The following is a 16,904-nucleotide window of genomic DNA, read 5'->3' as shown; positions in this document are numbered from 1 at the left end:
GATACTAAAAACGTAATATAGTTTCTTGAATGTACGCTATGAAAAAAAAAAACTACATTGGACAGACAGAAGGGCCTTTTAGATAGAGCTTTAACAATCACAATTCCCACGCTAACACGTTGCCAAACCTGTCCATCTCAAAGCACGTGCACTTCCCTGACCACTCATTTGATAAGATGAAAGTCACGTTGTTTGAATCGGGATTTCGTTCAAATTATGATGGAGAAACCCGTGAATCCTTTTTTATTTATAAGTTTGATACCGTCGCGTCTGGTTTGAATGAAAGTGTAGGAAAATTGAGCTGCCTGTTTTCATGGCCCGTCACATCTTCCCTCGTTTCTCTTCTTTCTACTAGCACGTCACTGTTTATTTATTTATCTTTATTTCTTCATTTGTTGCTGCTACTTGGTGACATAGCACAAATTCGATGGCGTTTTCTGCTGTCACCTGGCAATTGCCTTTCAAAGTTGATTTTTTTTGTGCGCATCTTCAAATTATGTGTTTGCAAACGCCGTCTGTTTGGACATGTATCAGCTGTTCTTCAGAATGACTGACACCCATTTTGTTCGCCCATTTTCTTCCTTTTTCATGTAAACATATCTTGATCCGATTGAGATGCACGAGTAAATAAACCGCTTCATACGCGCATCTACTTCACTGCATATATATTAGCCTTCCCATTTCTCCACCCTCGCTGCCGCGATCACAGTATAGCACCGCTGCCGTCTCGTCGCAGGCTCCCGTCTGTCCGGCGGCGAGTGCAGCCTGGACTCGTTCTCGGACGGCGAGTGCGGAGGCGACTCGACGGCCGAACCGGGGCTGACGCTGAAGCGGAAGCAGCGCCGCTCGCGCACCACCTTCTCGGCGGCTCAGCTCGACGAACTGGAGAAGGCGTTCGAGCGAACCCAGTACCCGGACATCTACACCCGCGAGGAGCTGGCACAGAGGACGCGCCTCACCGAGGCAAGGGTCCAGGTACACCCACACGCAGCGGGCGGCACCTGCAGTGCATGTGCGGGAAGGCCTGTAATGTGGATGCTTGATGAGCTAGCTGCGCGTTCAACTTCGCTAACGGCGGCCGTAAGAGGGGAGCGGCGCAGTCTTTTGAAATTCTGTGTTATGGGCGGCACTTGCTAAACTGGCAGTCGTTTAAGGAATGGCAAAGCATAGCAGCACACGCAGACGCCCGGATACAGCTGTCTCTGTAGATCTTGTCAATAGCGCTCAGGCCGCGGCTCGTTTGCCCGCAACTGTCTCCTGGCCATTGCGGGTGGTTCTTCTAAGCTATTGGTACTGCGAAGCCACAGAGCGATGAGCGCTTTAGCTCACCAGGTACGAAAGTACCACAGTCGTTCTTTCTATGCACAGGTCTGTAGGAATGCCCCAGGAGCACCGCAACGCGACCGGAAATTGATTACAATTCAATGGCACCGTCTAGTGGCACCATCTAGCGAAAGTGCGGCTGACATTGCAGTGTAGCCCTTCAGACGGGCATCTCAAGCGCAAAACTCAAGTCCGCGATTTTATATCGATAAATTTTCCAATGCTGCTCCTTTTCGTGCTTCGTCAGTTAGTCAGAGCGATGCTCCGCCCGCGTCATCAGTTCCGTGCAAGACGTGTCACGTGTATGCTGCCTAAAGTGCCATGCATTAGTGTATTCGAGATTATTTCTTTTTCCTATGGCGCGTGCTTCAAAGCGTCAAGAGTTCACGACGACGCGCCTTTAGATAGTAATACACAGCAGCGTCGACGATCAACGTGAGCCACGAGTTCGATGTGAATAGTTCTTGCCATAACAACGCGCTAAGCGCCACGAAGCTGCTCGCCTCACTTGTAACGCAGTTATTGGGTGACTCGTACGTACGGTCAACTGCAACATATTACGGACTGCAAGATTTGAGAAAAAAGTTGATTTCACTCATAATGCGAAGCGTGACGCAATAACTGGCACAACATTGTGCATAGTAATTCTTCCACTATATTTTGGTGATATCAGTTGAAGTAAGCATTCGATGACGTGTTCGGACAATCTTTTCTGGAGAAGAAAAATGAGACTGATCAGCGATGCCTGAAGTCCGTGTCGATCTTCGTTTCTATACGAGACGCTCCCCGGTGCTGGAGCGGTGCACAACGCCGACTCTGGCTTCCTTCCGTTTCCTGTCCTGCCTTCGCCGGTAAATTCGTTTATATTCTTTCACCGCGGTGCTGGTTTGCAGATAAGCTGCGGAAATATAGCGTCGCCCAATCATTTTAACGAGCGCTCGAGAAGCTGACATAGTCTCAAGGCGCGTGCAGTATTCTTCGCCGCAGCCTCGTCGGAGTGACTGAGAGGTGAATTCTAGGGTTTCACGCTCCAAAACCACAATTTGATTATAAGGCACGTCGTTGTGGGGGTCTCCGGATTAATTTTGATCATCAGAGATTCTTTACCGTGTCCGCATCGCTTGGGACACGGGCGTTTTTGCATTCTGCCCCCATGGAAATGCGGCCGCCACGGCCGGGATTTGATTCGGTGACCTCGTGGTAACTGACAAGTAGAGTCTTCGGTGGGGAAGTCTGTGGATGCCAGCGTCCAGCATTCCTTGAAGCTCCTGTTTCAACCATGTCTTCTTCTCATGGCTCATGACATATGGCTTCTTTCTGGCGAGACTTTTGTCTCGCAGATCAAAGGGCACTTCGATCGTTGTGTGAGCTGTTGGATAGGTGCCAATAGAGATGAGTTCCGGATACTTCAAAGTCACTTCGTCGGCGCACGTGATCATTTTGGGTTCCTTTTCCCTAATATGAGAGAATTTTCCGTGTTATCAGTTGTGATGACACCAGCGCAAAGTATGTTCATTTTGTGAAGTTTCATGTCGGGTCGGGGTATAAGAAAAGCAAGAATTTGGAGGACGCTTATGCTTCGCCTTTAAGAGTGGAACACGATAGCATTCAAACATACCCGACTGCTTCTCACGCTGCCCGGCAACTGCATCGTATGTAACCGTAATGTTTACCGGGAAGCGCTCGCGGCGAATGCTATGCACGAAGGCGGGTTTTCTGGTAGAAACACGGCCTCTTGTATGGGCCGCGATGCGGCGGAGGCGAGCGCCATCTGGAAGTGTTTCAAGGGAGCGGGCGCGTCGCTCCGCGGGCTCCTAGATTTACGCGCCGGCGTGCGCAAATGGCGGACGCCGTCTCCGGTAGAAACGCTGGAAAAAAAGAATTTGAGTTTTCGCGTAACAAAATTATGTTTTCTCGTATATTCAAATTACAATCCGAGAGCTATCATGTCTTTGGTTTGTGTGTAAGTCGTAGTTTACGATTTTTCCACATATTCTAGATTGAGAAATTCAATTAGTTTAGTCAATTGCTTGTGTCACATGGAAGGCCCGGGTCCACGTGCGACGCGAGACGCCGACGCAGGATTTCCTGTAACACGGGCTCCTTAACGCTATCGCGTTAAAATCGACACCAGTCATTACGAGGCTCCTCGCACGAACTGCCTAGTCTTTCAAGCTAACTTCTGTCTCCGTCCATTGCATGAACTCCCTGCAAGTTCCATCATAGCTGCAGACGCTGATCGGTTTCTCTGGACAGATTTCATGGTTATCAACAATCTTCTCATTTATTAGGCAAATTGAAGCACCAGTGTCAATCAGTGCTGAGACGTTGGAACCGTTTACAGCCGCGGTCGCGAAAAGTATGTTTGGGCTTACAATAAATACAGTCCCTTGTTATTTAATTATATGCCCCTGCGAACAATTACGGGAGCACTTTTAAGATAATGCATGTTTCTCACTTCTACTGCGTGATATAATCACTTCAATGTGTGTTCCACAGTTGTGGGTTCTTTCTGAAGGCAATTACAACGCTGTTCTTCCATGACTCTTCCTTGTGCTGGGCGAAACGAAAGTCGAATCACTTTTTGTCATTTCCAGACTGGTAGGCTCGCATGTTGTCGGTGTCTCTGTACCAACGGTTCCGCTCACATGCGTATTCAAATACGTTCACCCAACTGTCTACACTGAACGAATTATACCGTCGAACATATCCGGGCTTAGTGCTACGCGATTAGCTCTACCCGATGCAAGTGCCGTAAGCAGTGCTTGTTGCTGTTCTAGTTATTGCTTTTGCAACTGAGCCTACTGGATTAACGCATTTGAAAAGCTTCACATTCCTGCGCTTGCATCAGTATGGCTTGATACATGCTGCTTATCGAAGTTTCGTTTGTTCCAGGTTTCAAAATCCGAGAGCGGTATGTTGATCTTCAGATTACCTCTAGTGATGACGTCGCTGATCGGCTGTTTGTCATTGGCAGTGATGGCTTCGAGGCGATCAGGGGTAGTAATCTCATTCGGTGCGGCAAATGAAGTTCTCACCGTCTAGTTCGTAGCTTGCGATCAGTAGATGGCCGTCTCGCCGTGTGAGGTAAAAGGTTACGCACATCTTCTGGTTACTGTTACCGGCTGCGCCAAATATAATGTACGGTGAAAGCAGTACGCCTTCAGCCATTTATTAGGACTCGTCCATCTCGTTGTCGCTGTTGTTGCCACTAAACATGGCTTCGTTCGGTTTGCTTTGGTTTGGTGCCTACGGATATGGCTCAATCTACTACGAGGGATCGGCCATGAATCGGGCGGCAGTAGGTAAAAAAAAAAAGAAGAATACTTAAATGTAATTTTGTAATTTAAGAATGGCATTAACTGAACGTTAATCGTTAACATCAATTTTCAGGCAATATTATTTTTAAATTTAAAGTTAATATTTTGTGTTCATATTGAGGAAAGTAAGACGACAAAATTAACATGGCAGTCTGGAATCGCATAAGTTCCTATTTCAGCGTCCTAGTGCCGACGTCCAAAGAGACATCATCATGGGAAGCCTAATGAAACACTTCTCATTTGGTTTGGTTTTCATTTTATGATGGCGCATATGGCATAGCGGGAGGTTGGCCAAGATTTGGATGGTATTAGGAAGTTGCTGCTAATATTAAAATTGGTAAACTTGTCTGGAGGAGGTGAATAAAAATAACGTTCGAAGCATTTAAGAGAATCGCCCTAAAACAACCATGAATTCCTCCGCGGCTTCCTAGTTCTTATTCATCGTCTTCCCCTTTTGCCTTTTGTTCTTCCCCTTTTGCAATAACACCCCTCCTCTTTCCACCGCAGCGTCTTCGGCGCATTTTAATGTGGAATAAACGAGGTTTCATTCATTCATTCATCGTCGGGGCTCTTTCTTCTTCATCGCCTTCTCCCGCTGATCCTCTTGTGTCGCTATTATACCAAAAGAATAATAATATTGAATGCTTAAACATGCGTCGTTTCATTCTTGCCTACAAATATTCATGTTGCTCGACTCGCTCGTAACGCTGCGTATGTATACAGCTTCTGGGAGCTCGATATGCGATTCGGTCACGGCAGTTATTTCGTACAAGACCAAGCAAGCGCCCCACCCATGCCGCTCCCTGGCTTCCGTTCTCTAGCGTGGCCAGCCTTGTTTGGCGAGGGAGGCGCTGGTTCGGCATCGTACTGCACGCAACTTTAGGCCGTCTGCCCGCGCTACTTACCGTCTGCAGCATGATGGTTGACTGCAAGGCCCCCTTTGTTCACGGTGCAGCGCTCGTCGTGCTTGTTTGCGCGCAGGTATGGTTCAGCAATCGGCGCGCGCGCTGGCGCAAGCAGATGGGCAGCCAGCAGATGAACGGCTTCTCGGCGCTCAGCCTTCCCGTGTACCCGGCCGCCGCGGCAGCCGCTGCAGCCGCTGCCAACCCGTATCTGCTGCAGCCCACCGAGCCACCGCCCCAGCCCTACGCGCAGCCGCACCACGCAACCCAGGCGCCGCAAGGTCAGTGGAGATTCCACGCTGATTCCTTCTCTCTGGACTCGGAACTCGGTAAAAGCGGTGCGTATACGTGCTCAACTTCGTGCCATCGTCCAGGCTATATGAACCAGCCTCGGCACAATGGCTCCTAGCCAAGCCGCTTTCAGCCCATTCTTGATCATCCTCGCGGCTCTTAAAGGGACTTTTATGAAAAATATAGTTTGGTGTATTAATAAATTGCTCTTCTGCAATAGAAAAGCGGACACTCGCACAGTGAGGGCAAACTTGGTAAGCCAGGAAAGTCGCAAAATCGAAAGGCTAGCCGCGACGCTGTGTTGTGTGCGTGCGTGCGAGTGAGTGACATTGCAAGAAAGATCCCTGAGGCTACAGCTACGGACGTTTTCGTTTCTGAGAAAAAGAATCATGAGCGTGTAAAAAAGCAATTTTGGTCCATTTCGTGCTTACATAAATCATTTCGGGTGCCTACGATTATTGCCGTAATCGTATGTGCAAAGTCACCAGATAGTTCCGCGAATGCTATTGCCTGTTGGCGCCTTACATAAAGCCAGCGGTGGATATTCCAGAGTCCTTTAGCACACACAAAAAAAATCCAGTGCCCTTCCACTCTGTGAAGAAGGATGACAGCGAAGCTGTGAATGTGGATCCCTTAATGGCGAACTCCACCTCCGCCGCGAGTCGGCCCGGTATTGCACTATCTTGGGGAATCGGCCCACGTATAGAGGAAGGGCTTAAAGCATGCTTCACCTCCGCGGCGGGTCGGCCCGGTGTTGCACTTTCTTCGGGATCGGCCCACGTATGAAAAATTGTTGGTCTATGTCCACGGAGACAAAATCCGCCAGAACCTAGCCATAAACAGCTTTGCTGTAAAAAGTATTCAAGGCTCCTGACTCGCAGCCCATGCACCAACCTGTAGCGTGCAATGTCCACCGTATATAAGACTGCAGTCTGCACGCCTGTAAGACCCGTACATGCTCTGTTAGAGCGGACAGTCGCTATATGTCGTTTTCTCAGTGGATCTCGAGTGTGTATCCAACCCTCGCTCCACGTAATGTGCACCACGTTCTCATCCCTCCCTCCGAGAGGAAAAAACTAAATATACTTTTTAAATCTGAAGAAATAACTTTTTAAATCCCGAAACGCCGAATAAGCCCCCAAACACCGGTGACACCCCCGCACGACCCAACGCCATGCAGCTATAACACCGGTACACGCGTTTTATGTGGATGCGGAACTAGATTGTACTATGTAGAGTCACTGCGGGAAGGTGCAGTTTACACTTAACGACTATATATGATCATCTGCGGCCATATAGCAGCGTTCGAGGAGCAACAAGGGCGCTTCCTCAGGCAAAGCGGGCGCCACTGCGAGTTGTGAAGATGTCACTAAAGCGTGTGTCATCTGCCAAACAATAGCTAGAAACATGGTCCGGTTGCGCGCGCGCGCGCGTGTGTCTGTGGCCAAACAACTTGTTCTTTAACTGGCACGAACACTAACTATACCACCACATTTCCTGTGCAGGGGAGTGCAAGAAAGCAGCACGCATTTCCGTCTAATTCTCCTTTCTCTTTTGTCCCTCATGAAAAATGCCTGTTACAAGCACGCACCTAGCCAAATAGTGAACGGCGATGTGACCACCCGACTTTGTCATTCTTCTCGTCGTCGCAGAGTCCGTTCCCCCGCCGGTGGTAACCACCATGGGTCACGGTTCATCGGACCCGCGTACGAGTGCATACGGCGCTGACCAGCACTACAGCGCGGCCCAGCAGCCGCTCAAGCCGCAGGTGAGACTTCGTTACGACGAAAAACTAACTTTTCACACTTGCTGCCTCACGGGAACGGCCGGAGCAATGGCAGTATACGCTTGGCTTCGCCTGATACATGTGTACGTTGTTCTGGCCACCGTGCTTCGGAAACTGCCACTTTTCTAGAGCTGTTGAAACAACTTACATTTAGGTAACTATCACTCTGCCGAACAACACTACAAGTGCGCAAGGCCACCAAAACGCTAATGCGCTTTTTGAAGGCAGCTGCTCTATACGAGCACTTGTGAGTATACTTGAGTGAATATTGAACGGCGGTTGTGTTGTTGTTATGGCCTCAACAGATTGGAAGTAATTGAAAATGGTCAACAAAAGACAAACTAAAGAAGAAAAATCAGGGAAAGGACATTGTGCAATGGAAGCATAACGAAACTTTAATAGGGCTTACTCACAAAAAGAAGAAAAAAGAAAGGGGGAGGGTGATGTACCCACAACAGTCGGCGCCTCTAGCTGCGTAACCTTCCGAACGCCTGAAAAAAATTTAGGCAGAGCAGCTATAATTGAAATATGGCTTCCATCTAAGCGACAGGTGCCGAATGACAATAGGTTTGATGTTGACAGAGTTAAGCTAGTCAATGAAAGTGTAGTACGCTATAGTCGCCATTCGAAAGCAAGGAACGTCATTGGATCAACTAAGCCAACAACTCGCGTTCCTGCGTCGGCGTCTGTTCCTTGTGCTGTTTATTAACCACCGTGCGCTTTTTTATGCGAAGCATACTAGCCGCACAACCACGCTCTTCCTTGCTGCGCCGCGCGCGGCCGCGTAGCTACCATATGACGTCATAACAGCTGCAAAAGCGGAGGCTCAACTCGTGCGCTCGCTTGCGGCCGCGTAGCTACATAGCCGGGTCTCAGCTCGTGCGCTCGCCTGCATGAGTTGTTTCTTCGTCTAGCCGAACCAAATATAGTTAAGCGACAGCAGTTCACCAGGCTAAACAGTGGTTCAACAACTAAAATAAAGGCTAGTATGCTTCGCATCCTGGGCTTAACCTTAGCTAAGCCACAGCCATTTTTTTTAATGCTTAAGCATTTCTACGGCTACCCAACGAGAAAACTGACCGTGCGTGCGTGCATCCCTCCTCGCGTAAGACGATCGCTTTCAAAATAGAGCCAGCCAGCTGTGGAAGACGACGACAAACGCGCGAACAGTGGTACGAAAATTTGGGGTTGGGCCAACTTGAAATTTGGGTGTAGCCAAATGTCCAATTGAACGCTGCTGAGCGTCCTCGCGGGCAAGCGAGTGCGTTGAGACGCTTGGCGCGTTTTCATTGGGCCTTACCGAGGCGCGTCTTTCCTTTCTTTAGATCATTATCATCATCAGTCAGATCGAAGACGGAGCTTGTGTCTCGGCCGCTCAATGGAAACGTAGTGCGTTGAGCGGCCGTGCATGTGTGGGCAAGGAAACGCGCGCATGCTTGCGACAGCGAGGGTGACATGGCATCGTGGCGATGCACCTTCCCCTCACGCGGTATACTGCGGCAGCTACTGGTGTTCGCCTTCGACCGCTTCGCTCTGTAGAGGCGTGCTCGTGCCCGGCGTTCCGGCTCAATTGGTACGATTACATTGAACGGGTCGGATGCGGCGAGAAAAATCTGACAATCGTCCACTAAAGCGTAAGTATTGTGTGCCATCGGAAATCCCATGGGCAGACGTGCATAAGCTAGGAAAGGCAAGTAAGCAACACTAAGCAAAAACGAAGTCGCAACAGAGCCAAACGATGTTTACGCTTTCGTAGGCAATTCTCAGAATTTCTGTAGCATTTTTTTTTTCAACACATACGTAACAAAATACAGGCACGCCTTTAGTCTGCCCGTTGAATGCCGGAGGCTTCATTCCTTCATTACTATGCCATGTGTCCCTGCTAACGTTAGTCAAGCTGTCTAAATATATATATATATATATATATATATATATATATATATATATATATATATATATATATATATATATATATATATATATATATATATATATATATATAAAGGAGATAGGGTGCGTGATACGATTATAAGACCTAAGGTCTTACGTCGTCGGAGGTCTGTCGACCGAACACGATTGGTCTTAAAATCGTATCTTGCTCCAGCTCACTTTTGTATTTTTTTTAGGTCAACAGCTTGCCTAGCGTTAGCAAGGACATCCTTATATATCTCGTACATCATCACTGATGCTATGGCGCAACCGATCTTTTCTTTCGTTACGATAGGTTCGCTTCACGTTCCACTTTTGCAATGAAGACACTATAACTATTGCTGGAATGATAACGTTCAGTATGAAGGCACTATATATAGTCACTGTTCAAACGATAGTGTTCAGTACAGTCGTCACCACAGATGGAATCACGAGAAAGACTTTCCCCTCTCGCGGATCGCCTTTGTTTTGAAGGTTGGTTCATCAACTAGAAAAGGCGCATATTGAGAATTTATCCAGCACCTCCTAGGTTATAGATTTATATAGATTTGTAGGAGAGAGAGAACGTAGACTATTACGTATGCCAGCTCGTCCAATACAAAGTTATACTATGGGCAACTGCAAAATATACCACTGACAAGAAATATCTATGGACAGAGATTAGTGGAACTTATCGGCATAAATAAATGAAACGACTTACCATTTGAGGTAAAACAGAACAAAAATGTATCACATTAATAAAAAAAATCCTATATATAGCAAATGGCAGCGTAACCTATCGGAATATGTTCATCCCATGTACGTATATATACTTGTATATAAACATGAGCAAAACGAGAGCACGGTAAAACCTGGAGTCGACGTTTCGACAAGTGGACTTGTCTTTGTCAAAGCGACATATGCTTTCCTCAACAATTTCAATATAGGTAGGGTTCTTCTGCACATATATATATATACTGTGCCGAGGAAAGCATATGTCGCTTTGAAAAAGACAAGTCCACTTGTCGAATCGTTGGCCCCCGCCTTTAGCTTGCATGTTCTCGTTTCGCCCATATTCTTGAATTTCCATTTCCCGCCTTCCCCGTGTTTTCTATGTACATAAAAGTTTTTTTTTTTGTTAAGTTGTAAACGAGATTTTGTTTCGTAGTAACTACTAAACAAGTGTACCATTCAGTCTATGCTGTTTGTTTAAATGCTGCTTTCCCGATATTTCTTCAGTGCATTGATGTTTCATTAACAAGTCTACTGTCAATTACATATTCGTAATGACCCCACTACTATTAGCCTTTGACTATAGGGCCATACAGTGTTTGCACGCAATTTGTATCAACTTTCCCTAAACAAACTTGAAACCTCCTCCCTGTACAGAGGCGCAGGAGTACAAAGGCACGCGCGGCATCGTCTGCAATGTTTTTGTATGGGGGAGCCAGTGGGCAATATATATACCAGAGGCCGGACGCCCAGGGTGTTGAAATAGTCTAGACAGACCAACTGCTTACGGAGAGCAACGGTCGGTGCCGTACGCAGATGCTGAACATGCTCCCGAGCCCTGTGGACTACGGCAGCCTCCAGCAGCAGGACGACTGGCGCACGCAGGCGGCGGCAGCGGTCAGCCAAGGGAGCTGTTGGCCATCGGCGGCGCCGTCCCCCGCCCCGACGGCGCCGAGCACCGCTGCGGCCACGGACCCATCGTCGTTCGGCGCGGACGCGTTCGTGTCGCCGCCCTTCAATGCGACGGGACTGGACCTCAAGCCGTCCTTCTACTACCCGGCACTTCGTGGACTGCCGCTCTGACCCCACTGCCGACCACTCTTGTACAAAGCGCATCGCAGGCAGTGACGCCTCTTGTCATCACAAACACGGCCCAGTGCTCCGTCTTGTCAGGCACCGCGCTGAATGAACCGACAGACTCCTCCAACAGTGAGGACGTTGTGCTCAGGCCAGTGCTCGCCTGCAGGTGGTCCACTTCCGACGGAAGCCCTCGCGCGTCAGGTGTCGCTGTGTGAACGGCTGCGCTCGAAACGGAAACCATCGCGCGCGGCAGTTTCGCCTTCGCTTCACTCAAGACACTTGCGGAGAATTCCAGTCGTCGTTCTGGAGGAGCTCTCTACGTATATCGCTGATTCAAACGTGCCAGAGGGCGACGTTTTTAATGCTACGCGCTGGATTACGGCGGAAACAAACTGCCAAGCGTAGCAAGCAGTCGGAAATTTTTAGATTGAATGCGTGACTCCATGGTGGAGCAACACTTTGGAGGACGTTTAAGCTGCGCCTTTAAGAGTGGAACGCCGATAGCGTTCGAAGACCCCTTACTGCTTTCCATGCTTCCCGGCAACTTCAGCTTATGTATCCGTAACGTTTACCGGGAAACGGCTGGCTGCGAACGCTATGCACGAAGGCGAGCTTACAGGTAGAGACGTACTCTCTTGCGTGAGTTGATCTTTTGTTACTGTTTCGCACTTTTAATATTTCACTCTGAGAAGAGCTAAGATGAAGGACATGCGCTGTCGCTTTTCTTTTCCCTTACATTAGTTTGTGGGCTGCCGTTCTCAAAATTCCGAGGAATAAATTTGTAAAGAATGAAAGACAAAGTTCGGGCAACTTTGGTGGTAGAGAAGTGGTTGGGTATGCAGTAGTTCAGAATTCGTTTGAAAATTATTTTTCTCGAGGCCATGTCCGACGCCGGCTGCTGGATTTTCTGTGACACGGGATCCTTAACACTATCGCGTTAAAATAGCGATCTGTAGCGGATTCGGTCGGGAACAACCACTGGGGAACGCGAATGTGACCTTAATCGAGCGGTCAATTACAAATGCTCCCCCCGCGGGGCGGAAAAGCTTGCTTCGTATCGATCAAGGGAATTCGCCTAACTCCTCAGCAGAATCGTGCAGCGAAGTCGAGCGTTCGTTGAAGGCGTGCAGCCAGTGCGGCGAAACGTTGCTTTCCACGCGGTGGAATTCGCTTTTTAGATCGTTAAGCAAAGCTGATGCATGTATGTAACTCTGTGTGCTGCATCATTAACAACGTTCACGAGCTATGTTTTCAATTCACGGCAACGCAGGCAACGGGAAGTGTTCTCCAGGAGCATGAATGTCCGCGTTTAGTATAACGACCGAAATTCGGCAGCGACTACATTAATGCACTACTTCTAGTGCGCAAGTTAAATGTTCGAGCTTGCAAATAGAAATTGTGAGCCCACAATTAATGTTATGCGCTAGCTATCCTCAGCCGCGTCCACGAGCCTTTGAATTGGCAGCTGCAATGGGGGCAGCTTCGAAACAAGCCCTCTCGGAGCTGACGCTGTACACGGTCACAAAAAAGTTTGCCACGTGAGATCACGATGCGTTAGTAGATTTTGGCCTTGACGATTGTGTTGAAGCCGCAGTGATCGCAAAGACTTCGATATGACGTTTTCGTACCAGCAGATGCTCTCTCCGCGTAGAAGCCCTCCACGACAATGAAGTCCGCTAAATGTTTTGTTTTTGGGCACAAAGCTTCGATCCTCCTTCATCTGATCGGCTCGCCACTGGCTTCAGCGCCAACTTCGGTGCACGGAGCGTCTGAGACAGGAGTCAGCGGACGAGTTCGTGCACTCGCGAATCGCGGCTGTAGCTCGGTCATAACGCACGCCTGGGCGAAGTTGTACAGCGACTATGGACACCACACAGTGTTCGCATTGCGGTCGACTCGGTCCAACGCCTCCTGGACGACAGAAAGCCTGCGCACTTTGAGCCACAATAACATGTGGGAAGGTCGAAAGCTGATACATTTCACGGAAAAAAGAAAGTTGGGAGAGGTATAGTCATTGGACAGCGCAGGCCACCGTATTCGAGGGCCGTGATGACCGAGCTCTCTCGCGGCTGCGAACATTGTTTGTCGACATTGTAAAGAACACCTCACGGAAGGTGACAGAGGTAGATGCACGACTGTAAGAGCTACTAAGCCGTAAACCAAAGAACCTTTGCCTGCGCAATTCATTGCTATCTGTGTATTCTATTGCACCACGACGCGTTTCACACATTCAATGGTGGTGATGATATGATAAATAATAATAGCAATGATAATAAAGAAAGAATGAGACAGTTGTGAGAATTACTCTTGTCACTCTTGCTCAAGATTTCTTTCAGGTTCGAGGAGTGCCCGCACCGCCGATGATTCTGTGCAAAAGGAACAGTGTCACTGCGAAGGCAACCTATGACTATCACTCTACATCCCAGACCGCACGGTCGCTTGCCAGCGCGCGCTAGCTCGCTCCTACGCGCCTAAAGCGAACTTGCACGCTCGAAAGGCGACGTACGAGGGTATGCTGTTGGGCTGGAGTTGGTGAAATGCTGTCCCCTTGATAGGAGACAGGATTCCATGGCTGTCGCGAGATTCTCACCAAAGTATACATTATTTGGTCAAAATACAGCGTTCATCTATCCATTTTCGGGGGCACAACGTTTTGCCAGTCTCTCTAGGGTGAACAATAACGAATTTACCGTCAAAAACACGATCACACCCCACAGCCCTTACCATAGTGACACTTTGCGAGTACCGCTCACCAGACGGCCTACCACTTATAACTGCACGGACCGTGGAGAGCCTGCTTAGAATGGTTGTTCGCAAGAAGCCACAAATATAATCGAGGTGTTCTTGGCATCCGCGCCATCCGCACTGCATCGTGGCGTAGCGGAAGACGTGCCCGCGGCTGCACTGCGCGCGAGGAGGTGGGCGAGCGCGCGCGGGATTTTCGAATATCGGCGGCGCGCGCGCGGTCTGTTTCGGCCACCCACGGGGCCGTCACGGACCTGACAGGCGGCGCCTCAAAGGCTGCCAACGGGGCCCGCAATTATCACACGCCGGACGACGGCGCCCCGCCCCGCGGGCGGCCGCTTCAAAGCAGCCGCCGCCGCAGCCGAGACCGGCGCGTGCGCCCCCCCTCGCCACGGCCGCGCTGTCAGGCGCGGGGAGATTTGCACCCAGGCTGGACGGCGAGCACCACGCAAGCGGCAGCATCAGCAGAACTCACTTTCGCTTCTTCTGCCCTGCCACCCGCGAGCGGACCAAAAGGCAACGACGATCCGCCGCATCCGCGTGTCGCTGGACTGACCCTCGCACGCAGAACTGCGCCGACTGCAGGGACCGAGCCGCGGAGCTCGCTCCCTTTTGCTGCTGCTGTTGTCGGGGCGTTGTTTTGGGTCGTTCGGTGGGTGCGGGTGGCAGCCATGCGGGGGCTATCTCCCGCCCCTCGCCTCGCTCGCGCCGATCACGCAGAGTGATACGCGGGCCCCGTCATCGGCGGCGTGCAACGGGAGCGGCGTGCCCCCGTGACGAGGAGGCCGGTCCGCGCCGTGACAGGCCGAGCATCTTCGCGGGCGCGCAAAACAAGCCCGCGGCGGGACTGTCGTCGACGGCGCGCGTCGACCTACCGCCGCCGCGCGCCCGCTAATGGCCACTTGCCAAAACGCGAGAGGACCTCCGCGGGGCCCGGTCATTACCGGGCCGCCTCATTGGCACCTGTCTGCGCGCCGTGCCACCACAATCGGCGCGCGCGACATGCGCGTCCCAAATAGCAGCCTGTCGCCGGGCGACTCCGCCGGTGGTGCCCTGGCAGGTCCAACACGGTGTGCACCGCGCGCACGACGAGGCACGGCTGCAGCGCGGCGTCCCCTTACACGGGATCGAACACAGCCAGCCCGGTGGCCTAGCATTAAATCAACCTCCTTGGTCACACCGTTCCTCTGCGCGCCGGGCCGGCAAGGCGCGCAAGGAACACGAGGAAGTCCAGGAGCTCCGAGAGCGGTTCCCAACAAGGAAGAGGCGGGTTGGGACAAAAAGACAACGGATGCCCCCCCTTTCTTGGCTACACATTGGCCTTTTCGTGGTTATTAGTTGCATGCCGCGGTCGCTGTTTTACGGGTTACTCGGATACACAACCCGCCGTTCTGTGCGTGCGCCCCGACTCTTTCTAGCAAGAGGCACCTCCATGTTATATCGCACTCAACCTTCTGACAGACACGCTGTCGAATAAAATCACGCAACCTCAAGGTTTAGACTACAGATGCCTGTAAATAACACTCCTGGCTTCCCATTCGGAGGCATCGTTCCAAGTATTGTGAAGACTTGAAGTGAAAACTGCGCAGAATATTACCCGTGCATTTTCGGCAAAGTTAACACCACGGATGACTTTACCTCTTTTTGCAGCTCATCCCCGCCTTTTCTCATAGAAGATGAACATGCCAATCGCCTTCTCTAATGCGCTCAACCTCAACCACGTTGAACGCATGTGACAGACGATTTCTATACATAAACAGAGCTGCGCTCTACAACTTCTCCTCGGCGCAACTCAATGCACACAAAGGTTAGCCGAAAAAATTCAATACACATAGGTATACATAAGCGGAATTGCCATGTGCCAATCTAACATGGGATGACCTTGTTGAATTAGATATTTTTCACATGCGGCACAGTTTCTAAACGTGGCACCAACTCGGGAACAGGTGACCACTTGTGCACCTCGCGAAAGTGCTCGCAGACAGGTTTCGCACCAACACGATTGTGGCGAATAGGCAACCGAGATCTCCGTATGGTACACAATGCAAGCCACGGCCGTACAACTTTAGAACGCCAAACGGTACACCGCAATCATTCTCTACTGCTACAAACATTATTCCATGGGCGTCCAATGACAAGTATATCTTCAAGGTTCGTTAAATGATGTCTATCTGGAAGACCGCATCCCTATAGTCGAGAAAAACACGCTCAATAGTACCTGGTTTTTGACATAATAGGCAGTTCATACTCCAATGAACAAAGAGATGCTGCGATTCCACCCATTTTTAGAAGTAACGTGCCAGTATGTAATTTGAAGAATAATGGATTCACGCCTGGTGGTACAAACATTGTTTTGACATGTCAAAACATGTCTCTCGTGCCAACGCCCGCTCTTTGAGACGACGGGAGCGTGCGCCATGACACTTAGCACGAGCGATGGGCGTGCGCCACTTTTCTGTCTTTCCGGTGCGCCGAGAGCGTACAGACGGCGTCCCCTTCGAGACCGGCCCACATTCCCCAGCTCTTCCCTCGTGGCCGACAACGTCATATATACGAAGACGCTGCGCGAAGCTGTATACATCCTTCGGGATAGGTCCAGGTCGTAACGGAACAGGTTGTAATGTTTCCTTTACAGGAGTAAAAACAAAACTTTCGTCACGCCATCACCGTCACGCGATCGTCATCGTCGTCTTGCTTCTGTCGTCACGCACACGCACACGCGCAAACACGCACACACACTTGTGCGTGCATGAGACCACCATGCACTTCGAACACAGACGTTGGTCCACCTGGTAACGCTTTGCGGAACTCCAGACG

General features: G+C 50.1%; 1 protein-coding gene and 1 long non-coding RNA gene across 7 annotated transcripts in view; one reads left to right on the top strand and one right to left on the bottom strand.

The window, feature by feature from the left end:
- Positions 1-11,817, top strand: part of LOC135898533 (protein gooseberry-like) — a 183,825-nt gene extending 172,008 nt beyond the window's left edge. For 4 of the 6 annotated variants that reach the window (XM_065427534.1, XM_065427535.1, XM_065427530.2 and 1 more), the window contains 4 exons: positions 737-975; positions 5,625-5,883; positions 7,489-7,604; positions 11,079-11,817. In XM_065427534.1, coding sequence (XP_065283606.1) covers positions 737-975; positions 5,625-5,883; positions 7,489-7,604; positions 11,079-11,345 — 881 coding nt within the window. In that variant the 3' untranslated portion in view covers positions 11,346-11,817. The remainder of the gene's footprint in view (positions 1-736; positions 976-5,624; positions 5,884-7,488; positions 7,605-11,078) is intronic. The other 2 variants (XM_065427531.1, XM_065427533.1) reach the window with 2 other exon arrangements.
- LOC135898534 (uncharacterized) lies at positions 842-4,594 on the bottom strand. Its single transcript, XR_010563360.1, has 2 exons — positions 4,259-4,594; positions 842-1,001 (listed from the first exon to the last, which is right to left on the bottom strand). It is a non-coding gene; the product is annotated as an uncharacterized lncRNA (long non-coding RNA).
- Positions 11,818-16,904: the final 5,087 nt, after the last annotated feature.

The sequence above is a fragment of the Dermacentor albipictus genome, chromosome 2 (assembly GCF_038994185.2).
Source record: "Dermacentor albipictus isolate Rhodes 1998 colony chromosome 2, USDA_Dalb.pri_finalv2, whole genome shotgun sequence".
Taxonomy (NCBI): Eukaryota; Metazoa; Arthropoda; class Arachnida; order Ixodida; family Ixodidae; genus Dermacentor; species Dermacentor albipictus.
This window is presented reverse-complemented; position numbering and strand designations above follow the sequence as displayed.